This window comes from Aegilops tauschii, chromosome 1 (assembly GCF_002575655.3).
Source record: "Aegilops tauschii subsp. strangulata cultivar AL8/78 chromosome 1, Aet v6.0, whole genome shotgun sequence".
NCBI classification, from domain to species: Eukaryota; Viridiplantae; Streptophyta; class Magnoliopsida; order Poales; family Poaceae; genus Aegilops; species Aegilops tauschii.
The window spans coordinates 401237777-401262514 of NC_053035.3; the positions used below are offsets into that span (position 1 = coordinate 401237777).

The 24738-nt window shown below is 52.5% G+C and overlaps 3 protein-coding genes across 3 annotated transcripts; 1 reads left to right on the forward strand and 2 right to left on the reverse strand.

The window, feature by feature from the left end:
• Window positions 1-754: 754 nt before the first annotated feature.
• On the reverse strand, window positions 755-1606 carry LOC141034507 (uncharacterized). The gene has a single exon (XM_073506313.1). The coding sequence runs from the start codon at window positions 1604-1606 to the stop codon at window positions 755-757; it is 852 nt and encodes a 283-aa protein (XP_073362414.1).
• Window positions 1607-5031: 3425 nt separating this feature from the next.
• On the forward strand, window positions 5032-6856 carry LOC109781033 (cytochrome P450 89A2-like). Its single transcript, XM_020339609.4, has one exon. It carries the CDS (start codon window positions 5089-5091, stop codon window positions 6613-6615), a length of 1527 nt encoding a protein of 508 aa, XP_020195198.1. The 5' UTR covers window positions 5032-5088; the 3' UTR covers window positions 6616-6856.
• A 241-nt stretch (window positions 6857-7097) lies between these two features.
• On the reverse strand, window positions 7098-10808 carry LOC109781032 (uncharacterized). The gene is made up of 3 exons (XM_020339608.4): window positions 10184-10808; window positions 9586-9695; window positions 7098-7627 (listed from the first exon to the last, which is right to left on the reverse strand). Exons 1-2 carry the CDS (start codon window positions 10746-10748, stop codon window positions 9619-9621), a joined length of 642 nt encoding a protein of 213 aa, XP_020195197.2. The 5' UTR covers window positions 10749-10808; the 3' UTR covers window positions 7098-7627; window positions 9586-9618.
• Window positions 10809-24738: the final 13930 nt, after the last annotated feature.

Here is a 24738-nt window from a genome sequence, read left to right on the forward strand (position 1 = left end):
CGGTGCCAAATAGTCTGTGGGGTCGATTCATACTTGAGACCTGCGGGATTCTTCTTGCCAATGAATGTGCATTACTCATTGCCGGCATAGACAGTTCACCAAACGACTTGCTCCCAGAGTTACGGATGGGTTCACAATCAGGCAGATGCAGAACACCATCTTGTGCATAGACCGGATTCAGCTTTACGGGATGTCGGCGTGCTAGCACCGATCTCCAAAACGGGAAGAAATTGTACCATGTTCATTCGTGCTCCCAATGTCGACCAAGTTTACTTGTAGCTGCCTTTTTATCTGCAGGATAGCGATGAGGCGTCTCTGCAGCTACCTCAGCTCCAACAGCAACCCCATGGGTTTTAGGCGCCTCACCATCGGTCATCGGCCACCATTTATAAGGACAGAGGTCCTCGATACGGATGCCTTCTCCGGTAGGGGAAAACCCATGATTGTTGAGAATATGCGGAACACGTTCAAGGACATCTGTTTGAGGTACCTCCTGATGCGTCCGAATGTATGAATCCAGAGCCTTACCAGCTTTGGAAATTATTTGGACAAGCAACAATGCAGATGACAAATGTTGACACTTTGCCTCCAGATCCAGCATTTCCTTCCCGCTTCGAAGCATCTCCAATTTTGTGTCAATGATGTGCTGACCGATGTGAGCGGTGATCATAGTAAAACCATAGGCTACTCTCTTACGGTTGCAGCGATATCCCACGCGGATATGTGCTTGAGCTGCCAGGAGCAACACTGCAGTTTACAACAGTTTTCCATCATTTATGTAATTGCATATCTCATCAACTAGATTATCTGTGTGAGCAGCAAGCAGTCGAGTCATATCCAAGAAAATCTTCATCTCGGGTAGGCACAAAAGATGAATAATCCTGTAGACATCGACATCTGTCGGCGCCGGGTAATTAGAATCCTCCTTGGGGAGTAGTAGATTGTCCTCCAGATACTTGTGCAAACAAGTGTCCTCCACTGCAACATGAAGTGGGAGCAGGGCCTCGGTGGTGCCTAGCGCGCCGGCCGTCCGTAAATTGGTCGACGCGCCATGACGGAGCAGCAGCCTGATCATCCCAATGGAGAACCTCTCCGCGGCTTCATGCAGGGGGAAGTAGCCGTACTGGTTCATGTAGTTGGGATTGGCACAGTGCCCTTCGAGCTCCGGAGCCTTGCCCTCCATGGCAACCTTTGCGCACCGCAGGGCGTCCTCGACGACCATGTGGTTGAAGGCTTCTGGGATGATGATGGAGCCATAAGTCATGCAGTCGTCCCGGCACTCGGCGAACAGGCGGAGGAAGCGCCGGACGCTGTCCTTCTCCAGGATGGGCAGCAAGCGGGGGTACACCCCATGGTAGAAGTAGAACTGAGAATTCGCCTCCGGAGGAGTACGATCTGGGATGATCGTGTTGGTCGCCCTGGAGGTGATCAGAAAGGATGTTCTTCGACGAACAAACTCCTCAGGAGTACAACGGCCGTCACCGTGCATGGGATACGGAGGATTCCATGGATCGATTTTGATAACAGTGGTGGGTTTACCTTTGTGCATACCGTTGTCCACACGAGAAGCGGTTTTCGTTGCCTCGTTTTTGCGTGCTTTCGCCATTGTTGCACGATTGGGTTTGGAATTTCCACGTGCACTGTTGGCCACGTACAGTCTCACGGATCAGTTGGTTGCGATTCGCCGGCGTGGGCAAAGGAAAGGGGAGGCTGCCGGTGGGAGTTGGAGGGGAACGCCGCTGCGCCGGGTAGGTTGGGTTGCGGAAGCGGAACAGGATGAGGTGGGCGGGGGAGGAACGCGAGCTGGATCTGGATGTAGACGTGGCTGTTCGGTGGAGAAAACCTAGCCGCTGCCTGCTACCTCTAACTCGGCGGCGTCAAGTGCGAATAATCGGAACTTGGGCGGTGTCAGGTGCCGTAAAATGTGTGTTAGTTTCTGTACATGGAACTGAGCAGTACAACATTATCGTCGGTACACGCACTTGAAAACTTAGCCATTGGCCGGCATTGTCTCTAAGTTCAATGTTCTTGAAACGGAAAACCCAAAAGGAAAAAAAAAGATCAGCAACTATGTTCCTCAAGATGATCCTGAAAGGTGGCCGTATGCATCGTTCTGATGCAGAGACCGGGGAATCCCCCTTTTTGAAAAAAAAGATGATCCTGAAAGGATGATCTTCAGCTCTGGATATTGTGGCATTTCTTGAATCCCATAATTTCTACGGAATGGCCAACACAGTAGGCTAAAAATTGGGGTCAGCAGGGGAGGCAGCTTGTTGGATATCCATCAAGGAGTTGGGAGGAGGAAGCCCAATCAAAAGCCAAACTTGAGTGGCATAAGAGCATAAGCACGTGGGGAGCGGCGACAGCGGCGCGTTCTGGCGGCGGCAGTGGTCGTTCGGTGGTCCGTGAACCTCGATATAATTTTTATTATGTTTAAGGTGTTTTGTATTTCCGGTGAATCTTTATAATAGATCTGATCATTCTCGCAAAAAAAAGAGAGCATAAGCACCTGAGGTGGGGTCTTGGCATCTTGGGCAAGCCGCAAATTGAGCAATGTGCTTGTGAACCATGTTAGCTTTGGTGTTGAGCCGGTCCTGAAATAGTAGCCAGCACAAAAATCTGGACTTTGATGGGCACACTGGATGACCAGATAAATAACATGTTGCAAGTCGAAGTTGTCTTCAACATTGATTGTATTGTAGGCGTTTTTGGCCGAAAAGGCAGCCCATGGGTAAAAGATCTCTCATCCGGATGGTCCGAGTGGTGAAAGTCATGCAGTAACAACAACAAACAGTCCAGCTCTCGAGACGCGACATTAGTAAGGCAATCCCTCAGGTAAGATAATAAGTTGGTTTGCGAAACAGTAGCTACTAAGACCTTGTCATCGATGGAGTGGGAGAATAAGTGTGGTAAAGCTTTATCTAGTGGCAAGTTTAGCAACCATTTATCAAGCCAGAAAAACATTGCCAAACCGTTGTAAGTGAGGAGTAAGTAATGAGGGTGTAGATGTTTTGCTTAACCACCTTCCAAAGGAAAGATGGTCTTGATGTATTGGCCAAGATGTTCTGAGAATACCTTTGTTTATACCGGTAAATCCAAGGAAGATCTGGGTTTTGAAGAAGTTTACGGAGCTAAATTTACAGAGTACAAGATGAACTTACTAGCAACAAACTGATACACTAAAACCCTACAATGACGCCCCCACGTCGCCCTCCCTTGGCCACTCAAGAGGAGAAATCGTCGCCAGCTGTAGACGGCGACGACGGGGAGCTTCTCTGGCTGCACGACGCTCCAATGGTTGCTGTTATGAGGCATCGCCTTAGTGCGAAGGCCATCGTCAAGCGGGTGTCATCGCACCAAGGCGGGCCTGGTGCGGAGGCCATCGGCGATGCTTCAAGCTGGGCTTCGGTAGGCTCAGTGATGGCTGCGAGCGGGCGGGCCTGGTCTGGATTAGTCTGGGCCAAAGCTGGCGCGCGGGGTTGTGGATTGGCGAGCTCGCGTTGTTGCGTTGGAAGTCTGTTGTGGAAGGATCTCCTATTTAGTGCAGCGCGCTGGCCAACGCGCACCCTCCCTCCCCACACCAGCCCACTTTGGGCCGACCCAATTGCAGGGCTAGACACCCGTTTTTTTCTTCTTTTGTCTTTTTTCTGTTTTTATTTTATTCTTTTATAAAATAATTTGGAATTATAAAATGGTTCCAAAATTCCAAAAAAGTGTGAATTTTGATAAACAAAAGGTTAAAGAAATCATTAAATATTCTTGGATTAATAAAATATTTGTGTTGTTCGAAAAATGTTCACATATTTAAAATTTGTTCACGAGTTATAAGAAAAGTTAGTGAATTCAAAAAATGATCGGGAATTAGTAAAAACTGTTCGCGTATTCAAAAAATGTTCCTGATTTCATAAAAATTGTTTACAAAACAAATGTTTGCGTATTCAAAAAATGTTCGTGAATTTCAGATTGTTTTTGGGAATTTCTAAAAAATTCCTGAATTGTTTCCAAAAAATTCTACGATTAAAAATTTTCGCCTATCAAAAAAACGTTCACAATTTGTTGCGATCAATAGACTTGTTGCACAGACATAATTCTTTGTTGCATATGTTGTTTTGAAATATTCTTCGATCGGGTGGGGGCAAGGGGCCGGTTATTTCCCCAACCACCTAACCAACAGAAAAAGATATATCTCTACCACTCCTTTGGTTTTTCCTCCCATGCAAATACCCAAATCAAATCAACCTCCTTCCTCGATTTTACTCCACACGACCCCCTCCCTCCTTGATTTTTGTTGATTTTTTGGTACTCTGAACCGATGTTTCACAAAATTAAAACCAACATAAATAGAGTAACTTGGAATAATCTAAACCAATCAATACTTTTTAGAAATCACGTGTTGCATTAACACACTCAAATCAAATCTTCCCAAATTCACAACTAAATTCAAACTTTCCTTTTCTTCACATACAAACACCCAAATCAAATCAAATCTTACCAAAATCTCAACTAAATTAAAACTTCCCTTGCATTCCCTACCCATACAAAAATCAAATTAAATCTTATCAAAACCCAGAATATGTGTTAGATATAATTAGGGTTGAACCACTAGAATATGGATGCGTTTGTTGCAACGCACGGACAATTAGCTAATAGAGTAAGAAAAAAGAAAAAACCAAATACATATGCATGTAGAAAGAATTGTAGATCCGTGTTTTTTGCTTTGTTTTGCGGGAATGCATCTAGATGACTGGATTGTGACGATGTGCCCTTTACATCTTGCCGTTCAAGAACGGGATAGATTTGGGCTTCTAGATTTCTTCCAGGAACCCAAAACCCACCACAACTCTTCAAATCAAATCAAACAACCGACATATCCAACACGGTAGGCTCCCGCCTTTGAATTGAATTCATCATCAGCAGATAAGATTTACCCTTCTGGAAGGCAATTAGTTGCACGCGCGAACGTCCACGTACATCTCCTCCGCCTCCGCCTCCGCCTATAAAAGGTCTCGTACATCTCCACCCAAACCACGAGTCCACGACATCGAAAACCCAAAACCCAGAGCTAGCTAGCCGATCGATCTACGCGCCATGGAGACATCGCTCCTCATCGCCGGCGCCCTCCTCCTCCTCTCCCTCCTCGTCGTCCTCCGCAACGCCGCCGCCCGACGCCGCCTCCCGCCGGGCCCGCCGGCGCTGCCGCTGTTCGGCAACCTGCTCTGGCTGCGCAACTCGGCGTCCGACGTGGAGCCCCTCCTCCTGGGCCTCTTCAAGCAGTACGGCCCCATCGTGACGCTCCGGATCGGGTCGCGGCTCTCCGTCTTCGTGGCCGACCGGCACCTCGCGCACAAGGCCCTCGTCGGCGCCGGCGTGGCGCTGGCCGACCGGCCGCGCGCCGCCACCAGCTCGCTCCTCGGCGTCACCGACAACATCATCACCCGCGCCAACTACGGGCCCGTGTGGCGCCTCCTGCGCCGCAACCTCGTCTCCGAGACGCTCCACCCCAGCCGCGTCAGGCTGTTCGCGCCGGCGCGCGCCTGGGTGCGCCGCGTGCTCATGGAGAAGCTGCGGGAGGAGGAGACGCCCGACGTCATGGAGGCGTTCCAGTACACCATGTTCTGCCTGCTCGTGCTCATGTGCTTCGGCGAGCGCCTGGACGAGCCCGCGGTGCGCGCCATCGAGCAGGCCGAGCGCGCCTGGCTGCTCTACATCTCCAGGAAGCTCACCGTCTTCTTCTTCCTCCCGGCCGTCACCAAGCACCTCTTCCGCGACCGCCTCCGCGTCGCGCACGCCCTGCGGATGCGCCAGAGGGAGCTCTTCGTGCCGCTCATCCATGCGCGGCGGGAGTACAAGCGGCTGGTCGGCGAGGGCCAGGCGCCGGCCAAGGAGACCACGTTCGAGCACTCGTACGTGGACACGCTGCTCGACGTCACGCTCCCCGAGGAGGGCAACCGCCCGCTGACCGACGACGAGATCGTGGCGCTCTGCTCCGAGTTCCTCAACGCCGGCACCGACACCACCTCCACGGGGCTGCAGTGGATCATGGCGGAGCTGGTCAAGAACCCGGCAGTCCAGGACAAGCTCTACGACGAGATCAAGGCCACCTGCGGAGCCGGGGAGGGGGAGGTCTCGGAGGAGAAGATCGACGCGGTCACCATGCCGTACCTCAAGGCGGTGATCCTGGAGGGCCTGCGCAAGCACCCGCCGGGGCACTTCGTGCTGCCGCACAAGGCGGCGCAGGACATGGACGTGGGCGGGTACCTGATCCCCAAGGGCACGACGGTGAACTTCATGGTGGCGGAGATGGGCAGGGACGAGAGCACGTGGGACAAGGCCATGGAGTTCGCGCCGGAGCGGTTCCTGGAGGCCGGCGAGAAGCTGGCGGCGGTGGACCTGTACGGCAGCAAGGGGATCAAGATGATGCCGTTCGGCGTTGGGCGGAGGATCTGCGCGGGGCTCAGCATCGCCATGCTGCACCTCGAGTACTTCGTGGCCAACATGGTCAAGGAGTTCGAGTGGAAGGAGGTGGCCGGCCACGAGGTGGACTTCGCCGAGAAGCGCGAGTTCACCACCGTCATGGCCAAGCCCTTGCGCCCGCGCCTTGTGCCCAGGAACTGAAAAACCAGCTTATCTTCTTTTTTTGGTTTAATTAGCATTATATAAGATGTTTGCGTGTGTGATTAGATCATCATAATGAACATGTCTACCTAGTTTAAGAGAGGAGTGTTGTTTTTTTTTTCAGAGAGAAATGTTTAGAGCTAGCAAGGAACATGGTTGGAGTACCATTTTATAATGCAGTGTCTAGGTTTGCCAATTGTAATCTTTTTGTTTCCTGATTCAGATTACAATAGTGACCTAAGTTACCCATGGGCAGTAGTGCATGATAATAATATTAATAACAACATCATTCATCAACACAATATTCGATCTATGAATCTAGGAAAAGATCCCATTCTGATCTCAGCAGGCTGGTTGGCCAGATTTGTATAACACTAGTTTTTAGGTTGCTTGTAATTTACCTATTAACACAATTTTCAGAGTAGGCAGATCACCTCCTGTTTTCTACTAGTACAAAAAATCATACATTTTCCATTCATCAGGAAAGAAAATTTTCTGATGAATATTTCAGTCATCCAATCTAAAACACATGCATTCTACAATAATTCTAATAAGATGAATTTTGCTTTATATTGGATATGGCAGATAACAGCAACATAAAAGGTATGCTCTACATCAACACAGACCGTGATAACCAATACTGTCAAATTAACATGTATGCCAGTGAGAGGTCGGTTTTCTAGTTATGCAGAAGCATTTAACAAGATAAGAGAGCTCCTAGGTTTCCCATCATCAGCATGCAAATATCCAATCAAGCATATCCCAGATTTGATGAATACAAAACGAAACATGTCAGAACAAAAAACACTTTGGGCAATAACACTTTTACAAAGAACATAAGCATTATCTCTTGCAACTACATTTCTCCGAAATATGTAAGAACATCTGTCCTTTCAAAAAGAATTGCATCAGCCGGAAGAACAAGCCCAAAATTGTCACATATTCCCTAATATAAGAGCTCTTGTCTCACAGATGAAACCTTCAACTCTGCTGTTGGTCAAATTTAAGGAATCTGCAAGACAAAGTAGTAAACAGAGATAGGTTTAGTGATGACATACTTGGGGAACACTTCTGTTGAAGGATTACTGGATAGCATTGCAATTGTGGTGATAAGTCAATATACTGTATGGTCACTTGGTAAGAAATAGCAAGCACCATGCTTCAGTTCAGTCATGATTTGTTGATAACATTTCAGCATATTATTAAGGGCGGTACTTTCAGCCGGTCTGGCCAGATCCATTCGATCTACACGCTCTGCCGTTAGATCTCTCCCACATCCTCTCCCGCACCCATCGTCAACCTCCCGCGTGGGGGAAAAGGAGAGGAAGGAGAGCGCCGCCCCCGCACCCGACAGCAAGCCACGCCACCGGACTTCCCGTGCTGCGCTTGCAACCTCTCGTCGCCGCCCTTCCCATCCCTCATCGCCGGGCGTCATGTTCTTTGCAGCTTCTCGCCATGGCGGGTCGCCGCTCTGACATCACGCCTATGTAGCACCGGCCGACAGCAGTAGCACCTCGCCGCCCCTCATGGTTGCAATACTAGGTGCGCGCCCGGCCACCCTCGCCGACCCTCGCCGCCGGGTGCATGCCGCTCGCATCGCCGCCGTCTCCCTGGTCGCCACTTCCATCTGTCGCCATCGAAGCAAAAAAACTCACCGGTGGAAGCTTTGCAGGTTGCCGGTTGCAACAAAATTAGTGCTATGGTGGGCGGTTGAAGCAAAATTGAAAAACGCTTCCAGCAAATGTGAACGGCCGTTCCAGCTTTTGTTTGGTCGGTTGCAACAATTTACGGCATCGCCGGCGAGGGGGTCAAGAGCTCCGGTGGGCGGTTGAAGCAAAATTGAAAAACGCTTCCAACAAATGTGAACGCCCGTTCCAGCTTTTGTTTGGTCGGTTGCAACAATTTACGGCGTCGCCGACGAGGGAGTCAAGAGCTCCGGTGGGCGGTTGAAGCAAAATCGAAAAACGCTTCCAGCAAATGTGAACGCCCGTTCCAGCTTTTGTTTTCGTCGGTTGCAACATTTTACACTTGAACATCTGGTTGTAGCAAAGTCAGGCGCCATCGTCGCTGCCGTCCTGGTTGCAACAAAACCGAGCACCGGTGGTAGTTTCCTCGATACCAGTTGCAGCAAAAACGTAGCATCGTCGGCGGCGGAGGAGCGGGGGGGGGGGGGGGGGGGGGGGAGGTGCGGGGAGGCGGCGGTGGAGACGCGTGGCTTGGCAGCGGGGAACGGAGGTGAGCTCGCGCCATTTGAGGTGGAAAAGGGGAGGTTGGATTAGGAAGGGGGAAGGACGGTTACACGGATCCACGAAAAAAAGGGGGCGTGGCCCTCTACGCTCGCGCTGGGCGCGTCACGAGGCGTGCGACCGGCCGAAGCTTGGGCCGGTGCACCGTCCGGAAACATTTACCTATTATTAATGAAAGACAAATCCTTATCATGGTGAAGAAGCATGCATCTTTTAGCTTTCCCCTAATTTTATGTCTGGGATAAGTCAGACCGGGTAATATGTAGTACTAGTTCAGACAAGGCAATACTACTCTGTGTAGCAGTCCAGCATTGAAGACAGAACCAGCGATTATAAGAGTCAAAACGAAGTAGAGGCCAAATCAGTCACCATGGTACTGGTTCATTGACTAGTCGCAACATATTCAAGCATCATATGTGCAGCATGATTGGAGAGAAGGAAGTGTCTTGTCATGCAATCAGCCACAATTTGTACATACAATCCTGACAGGTTCAATTTAAAGATAACAATGGAGTATAAGTATTGAACAATTAAGATAACCAGTTCAACATACTGATTTGGAAACATGACCGATACTCCGTTGTTTGTGCAAGTAACACATTTTATGGGCAGTGTAGGAGAAATGCAGAATCATGCCACAAGAAAGAACAAGATATGACAAAAAATCAAACGAAACAGGAAAGCTACCCAAATAAGAAAGAGTTACTTAAGAAAGAGAGAGTACCGGAGATAAGTTAGTTGTCACGTTTCAGTTTGTCTAGCATTTGTCTACGCGAACCAGCATGTCTGCCAAAGTCTTCCTTTTGCAATCAGCCTTGTTGCTTGAAAGGGTTCCTTCAGTTAATAGATACAAGAACTTGAATAAAAATGACATAGAGCAACAAGAGCAATATATGTGCATCCTTACATCAAGACTTGAATTGAAAACAACATATAGGCATTTAACAGGACAATTCCATATCTATATGCTGACATTAATTAGATCGGCAAAACATTTTTTAACATCATAGACAATGTCATAACCAACGCAATCAATAAAATACATCAGATTCTCTAGCAATGCCAGATTCCACCTTTGATATCCTTAAAAGGTTAGAAAGCAATGCTAACAATGGCAATTTATAATTCAGAAAAATATGAGCCTATGTGCAATTATTAAACCCCAATGTGTTAAGATAACATCACACCCTTCAGAAACTTCAACATAAATGCAACTGGTGTATGCTAACAAACAAAATCCTGTGAAATCTAACAAACTGATTATAGGACAGTAAATTTTGGATTGAATGATTCAGTACCAAGTGTATGAAGCTTATATTTACCTGCAGAAGGGATATGGCTTGTGGCAAGCCATGTTGGGAGCACGCACGGAACAAGAAGACTACAGTGGAGCAACTTCTGAAAGACGAATTCCTTAGCCAGGTAACCCCTCCAAATCTCCTTCCCCTTAGCCAGGGCCATGGCAATAACAGCGCTACCATGTTGGAGGTACACAAGGTCGGCATTGAATGGATCTATGGCAGCAATTTGAACATAGCAAGGGTATTGCCGATCTGTAATTTCAACTCCGTGATCCAGCGCCCAGCTGTAGGTCTCGTCATCCAGCGAAAACGAAAGGATCACGCACCACTTGTCGTGCTTGTGTCCATGGGACACTTGGACGTAGCGCAGCTTCCCCTCGCTGACCCCCATGCGCCGGTACCTGCTCAGCGTCGGGGAATCAGAAACAGGCAGCACGCTGGAGCGCGGCAGCTCGGCGAAGCGGCGCTCCGGCCGGTCGCTGAAGGGGTCGACGGAGCAGGCACCCCAGGCCACGTCCAGCCACCACGGCCGGTCGCCGAACGCCAGTACCTCATGGTTGATCATCATGCTCCGCCCAGGATCCATCTCGGCCACCCCGACCAGCGGCCGCTCGTCCCACTCCCCTGTCTCGGACAGAAACCGGCGAACGACACTGCGCGACACCCCTCCCCCACGACTGCTTTTTTTTGAACGTATACGCTAGAAGCGTCCGGCTTTAACTTAATAAAGCCACTAAGCAGCATCCACACATAAAGTCTTACTAACCGAATAAAAACAGTCAACGAGCCCATGGCTCAGGATATAACTAAGTAGAGCGCAGCCACGAGTTCAATATCTCAAAAGCGGACCATCAAGGCAAAAGCTAGCAAAAAAGAAGGGGTCTCATGATGCAGCCATCATTCCTTGCCGAGCCTTCACCATGGTTGTCTTGATCAGCTCCAAAGTCTCGTTCATGCGTTCGACGTCACGCTTCTTCCCCAGCGATGCCCATACCTGGAGGAAAATATGACATTTGAAGATAATATCAGCGGGGTGGGCCGGGAACTTGTGTTCAATCGTAATTTTGTTCCGAACCGTCCAGAGGGACCAAAGTAGCGCCCCAACGCATCTCCAAACAATCCTAGCATTGGCCCCTCTTTGCGACGTTAAGATAGACAGCACGTCGTGACAAGACAGTGGATTCCAATTTTTTTTGAAGGCGTCCCTCACCGCACTCCACACAAATCTAGCGAGCACACAGCCAAAGAACACATGGTTCGCGTTTTCCCCTAATCCGCAAGTGGTGCACGTTCCGTCCGCCGGCCCATTTCGTTTGGCAACGTTATCCGACGTAGGTAAGCAATTGCGAAACATTTGCCATAAGAAAATCTTGATTTTGAGAGGAATGCCAACCTTCCATAGCCCCCTAGCTATATCTAGCGTGGTACTCTCGGAGAGCTTGTCGTATAGGGACTTGACCGTAAACCTATTTGAGGCGGTCAACTTCCACGATATCGTATCCGCCCCATTACTACGAGTCAGCCCTCCCAAGTTAGCCGACAAAGCGTCCCAGCTAGCGGGCTCCGTAGACTCTAAAGTCCTAATGAAAGAGATGGCTGGAGGTTGGACGCGCATAGCATCGGCCACCATAATGTTGGTGTCCGTTGCCAATTGGTACAGTTCCGGGTGTGATTGTCATAACGGCTCCTGACCCCACCAATGGTCGAGCCAGAAACGTGTGGACTTACCATCGTTTACCCGGAACTGCGCACCCACTGTAAACGCCGGTCGGACCGCTTGGATCCCGTTCCAAAAGGCCGAACCGTTGATTTTAGCCTTGAACAAATTCCCCTCCGGGAAATATTTAGCTCGGAGGATGTCTGCCCAGAGTCCCGACTCGTTTTGGGCGAGACGCCACCACCACTTAGTAAGCAGGGCCACGTTCATGAGTTTAGAGTTCGTAATACCTAGGCCGCCAAAATTTTTTTGGCCTACACGCCGCTGCCCATTTCACTAAGTGGTACTTGCGCTTGGCCCCAGCTCCTTCCCAAAAGAACCAGGAACGCGGAGTATCGAGTCTTGCGTGAACCCCGTCCGCGAGTAGGAACATTCCCATTGTGAATATAGGATGGGAAGATAAGCTCGAGTTGGTTAGGATGAGCCTCACCGCCGAGGACATAAACCTACCCCTCCAAGGGCTCACTCTGTTAGCGACTTTCCCATACAGCGGTTCCCATTCCGCTATGGTAAGTTTCTTGGTCGAGATCGGGAGGCCCAAGTATTTAATCGGGAAGCTCCCTAGGTTGCAATTAAGTAGATTCGCAATCCGAGTGCTAGCTAGATCATCCATCCCAATGGTGATCACTTCGCTCTTCAGAAAGTTGATCTTAAGTCCCGATAAAATCTCGAACGCAAGTAGAAGTAGCTTGGTAGTAGCTATGCTGTGGTCGTCGGGTTCGAATAAGAGCATCGTATCGTCCGCGTATTGCAGATGCGTGACCCCACCCGGAATAAGGTGGGCTACCAGCCCTTTAATGTGCCCCGCTATCCTTGCTTTATTAATCATGGCCGCCAGGGCATCCGCAACAAAGTTAAAAATGAGCGGCGAGCTTGGGTCTCCCTGACGGAGACCACGTTTGTAACGGAAGAACTTGCCCATTGTGCCATTGATATTGACCGCCGTGTGCCCACTACACACGAGGTGCAAGATGCGATGTACGAATCCTGCCTCAAAACCCTTTTTGAGGAAGACCTCTCGCACGAACTCCCAGTTCACGCGATCGTACGCTTTCTCGAAGTCTAATTTGAGCAGCACTCCCTGTGCCTTGGTGCGTTTCAACTCGTGAACGATCTCTTGTAACGCAATTGGTCCCTCGAGGATGTTGCGGTGTTTGAGGAAACCCGTTTGACTAGAGCTAATAACTCGTTGAGCGACCGGAGCCAAGCGCGAGGCATAAGCTTTCGCGCAGATTTTGAACGGGACGTTGATCAAGGTAATGGGTCTAAAAAGCTTAATGTTATCCGCCCCTTTGACCTTAGGTATAAGGCTAATGGCTCCATAGTTCAAACGGGATAGGTCCACCGTGCCTAAAGCGAAGCCGTTGACAATATCATAAATCAAGTGCTTAAGGCAGGGCCAAAACTTCTTAAAGAACTCAACAGGCCAGCCGTCCGGCCCAGGCGCCGTGCTCGTTTTCATGCCGTGTAAGGCCTGGTCTATTTCCTCAGGTAGGAAAGCAAGGGCTAGCCTGTCGTTCTCCTCCTGCGAGACACGCTCCGCGGTATCCCACAGATCTCCGCGCAAGCGTAAAGGTTTTTCAACGGCCGTCCCCAAAAGACCTATGAAAAACTCGTAGATATGAGCCACAATTTGATCCTGCGCCAACAGGATACCGTGGTCTGTTTGGAGACGCAGAATGGTGCACTTCCTTTTCCGCCCGTTTGCGTAGGCATGGAAATATCCTGTGTTTGCGTCTCCTTTCGTGACCCATTTGACTCTGCCCCTGCGTCGCCAATATTCCTCTTCCGCGCGCAAAATCGCCGTCACTTGATTTTCTAATGCGTACCTATGTGCCCACTCGGCCTCCGAGAAGGGACGGCGATCTGACTCCGCATCTAACAACGCAATTGCCTCTACAATGCGCGCGCGCTCTTTCTTGGACTCGCTACCGTGGTTAGCGCCCCACCCGCGAAGGAAGGCACGTAGCTTGCCAGCAGCCGCGTTCCAGCTCTCTGCTGGACCGCGTTGGGGCCCCAGGTGAGAGCAAATCTCACCCCAACGCTCTACCACCATCTGGTCAAAACCCTCCGCTTCGAACCAAGCCGTTTCGAAGTAGAACCTAGGGCTACGACGGATGCGGTCCTCCCCTGAGGAAAATATAAGCGGAACATGGTCTGATCCAATGCGCGTCTCCGCCACTAGAGAGCACATGGGAAACAACACCTCCCACTCAGGCGTAAAAAAGACCCTATCCAGCACGCTACGGACCGGCTGCGTTTGTTTGTTAGTCCAGGTATATCTGGCACCAGTCCGTGCTGCTTCCCGCAATGCTGCTGCCGCAATGGCATTATTGAATAAGGACACCCTCGTCCAATCAATATTAGCATTATTCTTATCCGCCCCCGAGCGGATCAAGTTAAAATCACCCCCTACCACCACAGGGAGGTTGATAGCCCTTTTGGCCCCGACCAGGCTGGTCAGTTCTAGCAGGAACGCCGGCGATCTAGAGTGGTCGGCAGGCCCATAAACACAAACGACCACCCACGACAAACCAGATACGCGATGTTTAATAGTAGCAGATAAAAGAAAAACACCAACATTCCAATGCAGAACATCACATACATCCTTATTACAACCCAACAGAATGCCACCAGAATGACCGACAGAGGGAACCCAATGCCAATCAAAACGTTGAAGGGGGTCATAAGCAAGCAATTCTCTGAAGGTAAAATCAGGTTTAATCGTCTCTTGTATCACTACCACGTCAATGTGTTCTTTGGCCATGTATTCTTTAAGCTGCGTGCGCCGGCCACCGTGGCCACAGCCACGGATATTCCAGAACATGTATCTCATCTAAATCACCCTGTTACGTAGGCGCACACCCCTAGAGGTCACCGCCTTCGCCACTCTCTTCCTAGCCGTCACTCGGCCATTAGAAGGAAGGACACCAGCTTCCCTAGCTTGTGTCACCTCGTCGGGCACTCTCTCGTCACCAGCCTCTACTAGCACAATGGCTAACTCGTTGTTGTTAGCGCAGCGCACGGCGGCGGCCGCCAGCGCAGCCTGCGCCTCTTCCCTAGCATGCACAAGAGATATAATTTCGGACTGGGACCCTCGGGTCTCCACACCGCAGTCGTCTAGAATGCTCACCAGGTGTTCATCCGAGAAGGCATTTAGAATGCGGAAAGATGGCAAGGGATTACCTGCGGCGTCCATGTTCTTGTCGGCGATGCGGAGTTTGGCGCTTTCCAAGGAAGAGAGATCGCCGAGCTGGGCCTTGGCCCGAACGCTAGGAGCGCGCTGCACCACCGGGATTGCCTTGGCGCGCCTGGCCTTGTTGTTAGTTCCCGTCGCCCCCAGCGCCACCCCAACTCACCACCAAGGTCAGAAGTCTCCACCTCCGCCACCACCATCGCCTGCTTGTTAGCCAGCTTCCTCCCCGCCGTTTTCTTAGGTTGCCTGCCACCGCTGTTGGAGCCCCGACGCGGAGCAGGCGTAAGGTCAGCACCCTCGATCACCACGCAACCAGAGTCCGTCCCCACGGCCACTGGAGAGGAAGAGGCTGGAAGAGAGGCAGCAGAGGAGACCCCGCCCGCGCCACTCAGAGTCGCCGCCACCTGGGTCGGGGCAAGGTTGGTCCCGTACTCGTTGAAGGAAAGCTCCAGCGACCTGGCTAGCGGAGGCACGCTCACCGCGGTGTCCTGAGTTGCCACCCCCATGGCACCAGTCTCAGCCGACAACGCACCCAGCTTATCCCAAGTTTCCGTGTCGATGGATGTGTCCTAGATGCTGTCGTCTTGATCCTCTCCCCTGTCTTGCATCTTGGTGTCCTGGTTCACCGCACCAGTAGGGCCGCCCTCGCGCCCGTGCGGCTCAATGCCTGGTTCAGCCCTGCCATGTTTGTCATTGTCCAGCGTCCGAGCGTCGGATTCGCGTCCTTGGCAGGAGGATTGGAAGGGCCGGCTCCCAACACGGCCCGCTCACCACCCCTTTTGGGCAAGGTCTCGCGCTCCACCTTGATTTGATATCCCTCGTGGTTGAACCACACCTCGACGACACCATTCAGCTTCTCCGGGGTTTTGCAAGCAAGCTTCATCCGAACAGGCCCCAACCTGATCAGAGATAGTTCATCAACCACAATTGGCCGGCCCAGCATCCGGAACCCCTCCCTGATGCGGTCTTCACGCCTATGCTTCTTTGGAATGCCATGGAGCCGCACCCAAGTCTCCGGCATCGCCATGGGCTGGACCTCCTCGTGTAGCATGTCACGCACACGCGCAGTAATGTCATTGATGGACAGAAACAACTTACCACTTGACTTCGCCATATGTAACAGATCTGCAGAAGGGAAGACCACCACGAAATCGTCATCGCCCACTTGTGTTACCTGCCAATCCCAATCGCCTGTCACCATGTGCTTCAGTTCTTGTTTGAGAATCCGAAGATTAAGCTTCCCCGGCTCCGCAGATAGGATGACCGCGTTCTTGATGCGAGCATCGATGGGGGCTTCGGTCTCGTCCGCGTCCTCGAACTCTAGGCAGAAAAATCCTTCCCCAGATATGGCACTTCCCATGATATGAAGGTGAAGCTGCCAGCCCCTCGTCGGACAGTGAGCGGACGCGTGCCCTTCTTCCTTGCAGAGCACACAAAGGGGCAAGAACTTGCACTTGGATTGGAAGTGGCCGAGGCGCCCACACTTGAAGCACTCCACGTCCGGTGCCTCCTCCACTGGGATGGGTTCCTCCGCCGTACCCTTAGATGCAGAGGGAAGCACCACCGCCAGTGGATCTGCACGCGGCTTCTTGGCCATTGGGTCCCCGTGGCCCCCACCACAGTTGGGATGCGTCTCATGCTTCCTCTCAAGCTCGCGTCGCCGCTGCTGAACCTTCTTTTTCTTCTTGCGCTCCTGCTGCTGGATCCACCACGGGGGAGGAGGACCCCAATCCCCCTCACGCCCGCCATGGTCGCGAGCTCCGCCACGTTCTTCTCTGGCCTCGCGGCCACCCGAACGCTCGCGCATCACGCGCTTCGCCTTGTCGCGCAACTCCCGCTCCCTACGCCGTTCCGCCTCCGGATCTGACACCTCCATCGGCCTCTTGTCCGCACGCCGGTCTCCCATCACCACCGCCGTGAAAGATTGGAGGAGGGGGGAGGAGGGGGGCAGATCTTGATCGTGCGGGCGGAGTGAGCGAGGCGCCGCACCTCGCGAGTGGTGGCTGGAAACCCTCAAAGGGGATCCAGGCAACCCCTCCTCACCCACTTATAGCCAGTGGTGGGGCGAGTGACGGGCCGAGGCGCGTTGGGCCGATGTGGCACTTGAGACCACGAGTCCGAGGCCGTCTCCAGGCCCAGCCCCACTGGAGGGTCAGAAAAGGCCCCAGACTGTCCCCCCAGCCCAGGCCCAGAACCCTCATCCAGCCCCACACCCGACGTCAGCCCAGGAAGGGCCCCCACCGTCGGCCCATCCGGCCCAACCCTAGGGCGCATCATCTCCGGACCGCACGGCACCCCCGCCGCCTCCGCCGCCGCCACCACAGGGGGCGTCGGCAGGCACGGCCAGTCCTCCCTGGTCCACTCCGTCTGCTCCACCATCAGGCTCGCCGCCGCCTTGGCTCGAATAATTGTCGCCGCCCCCGACGAACCGCCAGCACCCGAGCCCGAGCTGCACGCCCTCGACGAGAGCCAGATGTGTGAGGCCATGGATCTGGAGCCACGGCCGCCCGGCGCAAAGCGTCTCCCACGCCCCGAGCTCGAAGCCACACCGCTCTGCTTCGCCGCAAAGGCCACGAAATCTCCAATCGACGGCCCTGCAGGCACCGCGCACAGGCCCCGCTCCGGATCCAGCTCCCCGCCATCGTCCTCCTCCTCCGAGTCCTCCGCCGCCAGCGCCCAGAAACGGTTGTGGCGGCCGCCGTTCCCCGCTGCAGGCGAGCCGGCGCGGCCCTCCCCGCCGCTCACCCGGTGTTCGCTCGCGCTGCGCCAGACCACAGACCAGCCCGCCATCCCCGCCGCGAATGGCTGCCACACCGCAGCAGGCGCGTCGCCCGTGCTGTCGCCCGTGTGGTCGCCTACCTTAGCCATCCTAGTCACCCCCCACGACTGCTTTTACTGAGCTGACCGACCACGTACCTATCCGGCGGGCCGTGTGAGCCTTGAGATTGGGTGAGCAGGCCGAAAGAGGTACTTCCCATTTTGGGGACATCCATGCCCGGGGCCGGGAGGTGTTGAAATTAACCCAGTTGCACTGAAGTTTGTTTTTCTGTTATATTCTGTAACAATAACGCACACTCTGTACGTGGTGTGACAGACGAGCTGTAGTGTTTACTTTGTCGTTGTAATTCAGTTATTCAGCTAGCCACGATCTGTCCGTGGGATGGCACGGGGAAACCGGATCGTGGGCAGCAATTCGGTTAGGAAGGAATAAAAGGAAAGCCAGAAAAGACGCACAGATTACGCGTCGCAAAACTGCCTCACCAGCGGTCGTGTGTGTGGTGTCTCTTCCTAGTCATCTTCCTCCTTGTGTCCACCTCGTGTGTGTGATCCTGAGAGTGTTGGATCTAACATTTGGCACCAGAGCTAGGGTTCACTGAGGCGGTGCACGGCGGCGGAGTCACGAGGAGTTGTGGCGGCGGTGATCGGCGATGGGAGATACATCACCGAAGAAGGATCAGATCAGCGGCGGCAGCAGCGGCGGAAAGTACACGCCGCCAGCAAGGAGGCCCGGAGATGATGGCGCCGTGGTCGTCCAGCGCGCGCCGACGAGGACCGGCGGCGTCCCGATCCAATATCCGATGCTCAACGACTCCAACTACGGTCTGTGGGCCGTAAAGATGAGAGTGCTGCTCCGTCCGTTCGGCGTGTGGTCGGCGTTGGAGGGCACCGCGGAGTTCGACCAAGGAAAGGATGACGAGGCCTTCGCTGCTCTCTCCCAGTCCGTTCCGGATGCGGTGATGATGGCGGTGGCCAACTGCGAGACTGCTCACGACGCCTGGGAGGCCATCCGACGCATGCGCGTCGGCGAAGATCGTGTCCAGAAGGCGCGAGTGAAGCAACTCAAGCGCCATCTCGATCGCATGGAGATGGACGATTCTGAGTCTGTCAGTGTGTTTGCGCAGAAATTGATGACGCTCGTTGGAGAAATCCGATCGCTTGGCGAGACGGTGTCGGATGAGTCGATCATTGAGGTCCTCTTCAACGCTGTCCCGAGCCGGTTTGGGGACATCGTGACCACCATCGAGCAGTGGGGTGACCTCACTACCATGACCGTGTCAGAGGCAGTTGGGTGTCTCGCCGCGTTTGAAGAGAGCCAGCGCGGCCGGCGCCGTCACTCCGGCAGGAAGGAGGACCAACTGATGCTGATGACACAAGCCCTTGAGCAGCTGATGAAGGGCAAAAAGGGGTCACCGGGAGCCGGCAGTAGCAACGCCGGTCGTGGCCGCGGAGGTGGTCGAGGTCGAGGCGGTGGCCGCGGTGACCGCGGACAAGCCGGGTGCGGCGAGAACAAGGACGTGGGGAAGCAGAAGAAACACCGTAAGTTCCACATCACTAAGGTCAGGTGTTTTAACTGTAATAAGATGGGACATTTCCAGTCTAACTGTCCAGAGCCCAAACGAGAGCAGGCATATTTTGCCCAGGAGAAGGAGGCAGATGGGCAACCTCTGCTCATGATCGCAGCCTGTGAGCTGGCCCCAGCAAAGATCGAGTTGACGGAACAAGTGTTCTTGAATGAGAAGCAGGTTCTTCCGAAGCTAAGCGGTGATCGGGACATCTCCTGGTACTTGGACACCGGAGTAAGCAATCATATGACCGGTTGCCGCGACAAGTTTGCAGAGCTCGATGAGGCAGTAAACGGCAAGGTCAAATTTGGCGATGGCTCTGCTGTGGACATCCGTGGACGAGGTTCAGTTCTCTTGATGTGTCTCACGGGTGAGCACTGGGTTCTGACGGATGTATACTTCATTCCTCGACTTAAGAACAACATCATCAGTTTGGGCCAGCTAGATGAAAATGGATGCAAGTATGCAAGTGAGGATGGAGTAATGACCGTGTGGGACAGAGAAAGAAATGTTCTTGCACGAGTGAATAGGACCAAGAACAGGATGTATATACTGAACATCCAGCCCACTGAACCTGTGTGTCTGCTTGCTCACGCTAAGGATCAAGCATGGTTGTGGCACATGAGGTATGGACATGTAAATTTCAGGTCACTTCGTACATTTGCAGCAGAAGAGATGGTACATGGCATGCCGTACCTCGACCAGGTGGAGCAAATCTGTGATGGGTGCATGGTAGCAAAACAGAGACGCCTCTCCTTCCCGGTTCAGGCCACTTACCGTGCAACGGAGCAACTTCAGCTAGTTCATGGAGACTTGTGTGGGCCTATAACACCTGAAACGCCCAGCGGAAAGAGGTATTTTTTGTTGCTCGTGGATGATCACTCTCGGTTTATGTGGATTACTCTATTGCGGAGCAAAGATGAAGCTCTCAGTGGACTGCAGAAAATCCAAAAAGCAGCTGAGGTTGAAAGTGGGCATCAGTTGAAAGCAATTAGAACAGACCGAGGGGGTGAGTTCACCTCAAGAGAATTTGCAGAGCACTGTGAGCGGCACGGAATCAAGCATTTTTGCACGTCACAATATAGCCCACAGTAGAATGGTGTGGTTGAAAGGAGAAACCAAACCGTGGTGGGTATGGCGCGCAGTCTGCTGAAAAGTATGGGGATGCCAGCTCGATTTTGGGGTGAAGCAGTCATCACTGCCGTGTATTTGCTGAACAGATCACTGACAAAGAGTGTAAAGGGAAAAACACCATATGAGGCATGGCATGAGAGTAAGCTGTCAGTACAACATCTTCGCACCTTTGGCTGTGTTGCTCATGTGAAAAAGGTCGGACCCGGAGTGTCAAAACTCTCTGATAGAAGCTCACAGATGGTCTTCATTGGTTATGAAACCGGCTCAAATGCTTATCGGATGTTTGACCCAGAGAGCAAGAAATTGGTTGTGACACGGGATGTTGTGTTCGAGGAGGATAGGTGTTGGGATTGGGGCTCCCAAGGATCCGCAGCAAGCGGTGGTCATGAATCATTTGTCGTAAGCTATCCAGATCAGCTGAATTCAGATGAACCAGAAATTGCAGCTGGAGGAGCAGCAAATTCCATCGAGGCAGGCGCACCGGAGACCCCCGTCATGGCAGGGAAAAACGCTGACATGGCAGTGAATTCTGCTGCTGTAGTAGCGCCACAACCGTGTGCTAAAACTCGGCGCATAGGTGCTGGAACGCCAATCCCTTGTGATCTCAGTGCCTCTCCGGTGACTCCTGGACACGCACCGGTGACACCGGGAACGCCCTGGACCAAACCCTCCGAGGGACCGCAGGGAAAGCGATTCTTGGAGGAACTCTATGAGGAAACTGTGCCGATCAAGGCAGCTGATGCAGGTTTGTGTCTGTATGCGTTGGAAGAACCAGCAAATCACCTTGAAGCAATGAAGGAGACCTGCTGGCAGAGAGCCATGAAAGAAGAACTGAGCTCGATAGAATCCGATGGAACTTGGGAGCTGTGTGAGCTGCCGAAAGGTCATAACCCGATTGGGTTGAAATGGGTTTACAAGCTAAAGAAAGATGCTAGCGGGGATGTGATCAAACACAAGGTGAGGTTAGTCGCTAAAGGGTACGTGCAACGACAAGGCATTGATTTTGAAGATGTTTTTGCTCCAGTGGCATGCATCGAGTCAGTAAGATTGTTGGTCGCCCTTGCTGCCCAGTTCACTTGGAAGATGCATCATATGGATGTAAAGTCTGCATTTTTACATGGTGACTTAGTTGAGGAGGTCTATGTGAGTCAGCCGCCTGGTTTTGAGGTTGCTGGGAGTGACAGCAAGGTGTACAAGCTGCATAAGGCTCTCTATGGACTTCATCAGGCTCCAAGGGCATGGAACTACAAACTTGATGCAACTTTGAGAGAACTTGGCTTTGAAAAATGCCCCTCAAATTCAGGACTCTACAGGAAAAAAGAAGGGGAGTCGGTGCTGATTGTGGGAGTTTATGTGGATGACTTGATCATCGCAGGTGGCAGTGACCGTGTCATAGCAGATTTAACAGATGAAGTCCAAATTCAGTATGAGTGACTTGGGGCTGCTGAGTTACTACTTGGGAATCGAGGTGGAGCAATCAGCGGATGGAATCACTCTGAGCCAATCTGCGTATGCTGCTCGGATCCTTGAGAAAATGGGAATGTCAAATTGTAACTCAGCTCACACACCCATGGAGCCCAGACTAAAACTTAGCAAAGAAAGTCAAGCTGAAGCCGTGGATCCTACAAAGTACAGAAGTGTGGTTGGTAGTCTGAGGTATCTCCTCCACACTCGGCCAGATCTTAGTTTTTCAGTTGGGTTTGTGAGCAGATTTATGGAAAGGCCTACAGTGGAGCACATGGTGGTTGTTAAGCATATCCTCAAGTATATAGAAGGGACACTAGACCTCGGTTGCAGCTACAAGAGGTGCAGAGTAAATGGTCCTTGGCTGCTGGGCTTTTGTGATAGTGATTTGGCAGGAGACATCGATGATCAAAAAAGTACTTCAGGGGTATTGTTCTATTTTGGGGGGTGCCCTGTAACCTGGAGCTCCCAAAAGCAAAAAATTGTTGCTCAGTCATCGTGCGAAGCCGAGTATGTGGCTGCAGCCTCGCTGCTGGTCAAGCCGTGTGGTTGGCAAGGTTGGTAGGAGAACTACTTGATCAAGAGATAGAAAGAGCAGTGATCAGAGTTGACAATCAATCAGCTATCGCCCTATGCAAGAATCCTGTATTCCATGAAAGAACTAAGCACATTGATGTGCGGTACCATTTCGTGAGGCACTGTGTTGAAGATGGCACTATCGCCATGGAACATGTGAGGACTGAAGAACAGCATGCTGACATTTTAGCGAAGGCACTACCCAGAGTTCGCTTTCAAGAGTTGAAGAAGAAGATTGGCATGCTACTGGTCAAGTCAGTGCATCTGGTTTAAGGGGGTGAAATGTTGAAATTAACCCAGTTGCACTGAAGTTTGTTTTTCTGTTATATTCTGTAACAATAACGCACACTCTGTACGTGGTGCGACAGACTAGCTGTAGTGTTTACTTTGTCGTTGTAATTCAGTTATTCAGCTAGCCACGATCTGTCCGTGGGATGGCACGGGGAAACTAGATCGTGGGCAGCAATTCGGTTAGGAAGGAATAAAAGGAAAGCTAGAAAAGACGCACAGATTACGCGTCGCAAAACTGCCTCACCAGCGTTCGTGTGTGTGATATCTCTTCCTAGTCATCTTCCTCCTTGTGTCCACCTCGTGTGTGCGATCCTGAGAGTGTTGGATCTAACAGGAGGCGGACCAGCTGGCCGCTGAGAGGGTTGCAGACGAAGAGCTTGCCCTCCGGTTCCACGCAGCCGCGGGCTGTGGCGAATTCGTGTGGCCACAAGGGGCGGTGGCGGGCGTCGATGAAGTCGAGGAGGAGGAGGCCGTCGCTGCTCGCGCCGCGGACGATGCCCACGAGGGAACCCATGTCGTCGCCGTGGGGGGTGACGAGGCGAGCGGGGACGGAGAGGTGGGAGACGCACGGGGTGGTGTTGAGGTCGACGAGCGCGCGCGCGCTCTGCGACGGCGCCCCTGACGCGTCCAGCGCCGCCTGGCTGTTCACCATGGCCCAGGGAGGGCGCGGGGCCGCCGTGCAGAGGGAGCGGCGGAGGGGGGCCGCGACGGCGACGGCGCCGACGAGGCGTCGAAGCAGGAGGGGCATTTTGCCGGCGACGCTGTGTGTGGCAGGCTGGCAAGTACGGGGGGAGGGGTTTGTGCTTCTGCTCGTGAGCGAAGACGGTGGGGAAAGAAGGAAGGGGGGTTTGGTTGGTGCACATGGACTCGGTCCAGGCGGCTCTGACAGCTTTAGTCAAAAGGAGGAGTCCCATTGGGCGTTCTTCGGCTCAGCTCGAATCGTCTCGTGGAGAAGAGGACAGGATTGGGGTGAACCGGTGAATTCGAACTCTCAAAGTTTTTTTAATTAGATTATGTCCAGGCATATACCATAATTTTATAGAAAGCGGAATGTCAATTGTAAGAAAACTAGCACTCACTGTGAACAATGAGCATAGCACACATATATCACATTCGAGTAAGACCAAAGACGGACACCACTGAAAAGCAAACTACAACACAAAAGCGCATGTCCTAGCTAATACACAACACCACGTCACGACCGATGCCGGTCACCTCCAAAGACCACCAACTTTCGCAGAGCTTCTCTTGTCGACGGAGCATCCACTCTGAACGCCTAAGAGAAAGTGACAAGTGTATGGTGGGACCCGATCCAATCCGAAGAAAACACCGTCTTGGGCACACCGGCGGCGGACGCACATGGCACCACCGAGGATCAAGAAAGGACATCGGCGAGCACTAGAGAAGAACAATAAGGAAGCAGCCATGTCTCCAAGCACCATGCTCTCAACGGAGGAACGACGTCGAGGACGCTGCCATCATGCCGATCCACCACCGAATCGAGCTTTCGCCTGGAGACAGCCACCAACCCAAGAGAGCGAGGGGAATGACGAACATGCTTCAACGACGCTTCCAAGGAGGGGAATGACAACCATAGGTGCCACCGCCGCTGGCCCGACGATATCCATGCAAGATTTTCATCCGCGCTTCACACCTCACCACACCTCCAGGGACTTGGCGACACCATCAAAATAGCCTCACATCACTTCCACTGTAACACCTAGTCGACTTAGCCGCAAAGCCGAGGGCCGGCGACCGGCCACACACACGGCAAGGGGGAAAGCACGGCCACACCGCCATCTCCCGACCTGGACGGAGAACCACGACCACACCACCATCTCCCGACCTGGACGGA

What these genes read in the sequence shown, in the direction of transcription:
- LOC141034507 (XM_073506313.1), bottom strand. Translation starts at nt 1,606, where the DNA reads ATGGCGAAAGCACGCAAAAACGAGGCAACGAAAACCGCTTCTCGTGTG.
- LOC109781033 (XM_020339609.4), top strand. Translation starts at nt 5,089, where the DNA reads ATGGAGACATCGCTCCTCATCGCCGGCGCCCTCCTCCTCCTCTCCCTC.
- LOC109781032 (XM_020339608.4), bottom strand. Translation starts at nt 10,748, where the DNA reads ATGGATCCTGGGCGGAGCATGATGATCAACCATGAGGTACTGGCGTTC. An exon ending in AAGCCATATCCCTTCTGCAG is followed by an intron (nt 9,696 to 10,183) that starts GTAAATATAAGC and finishes TATTAACTGAAG; the next exon opens with GAACCCTTTCAAGCAACAAG.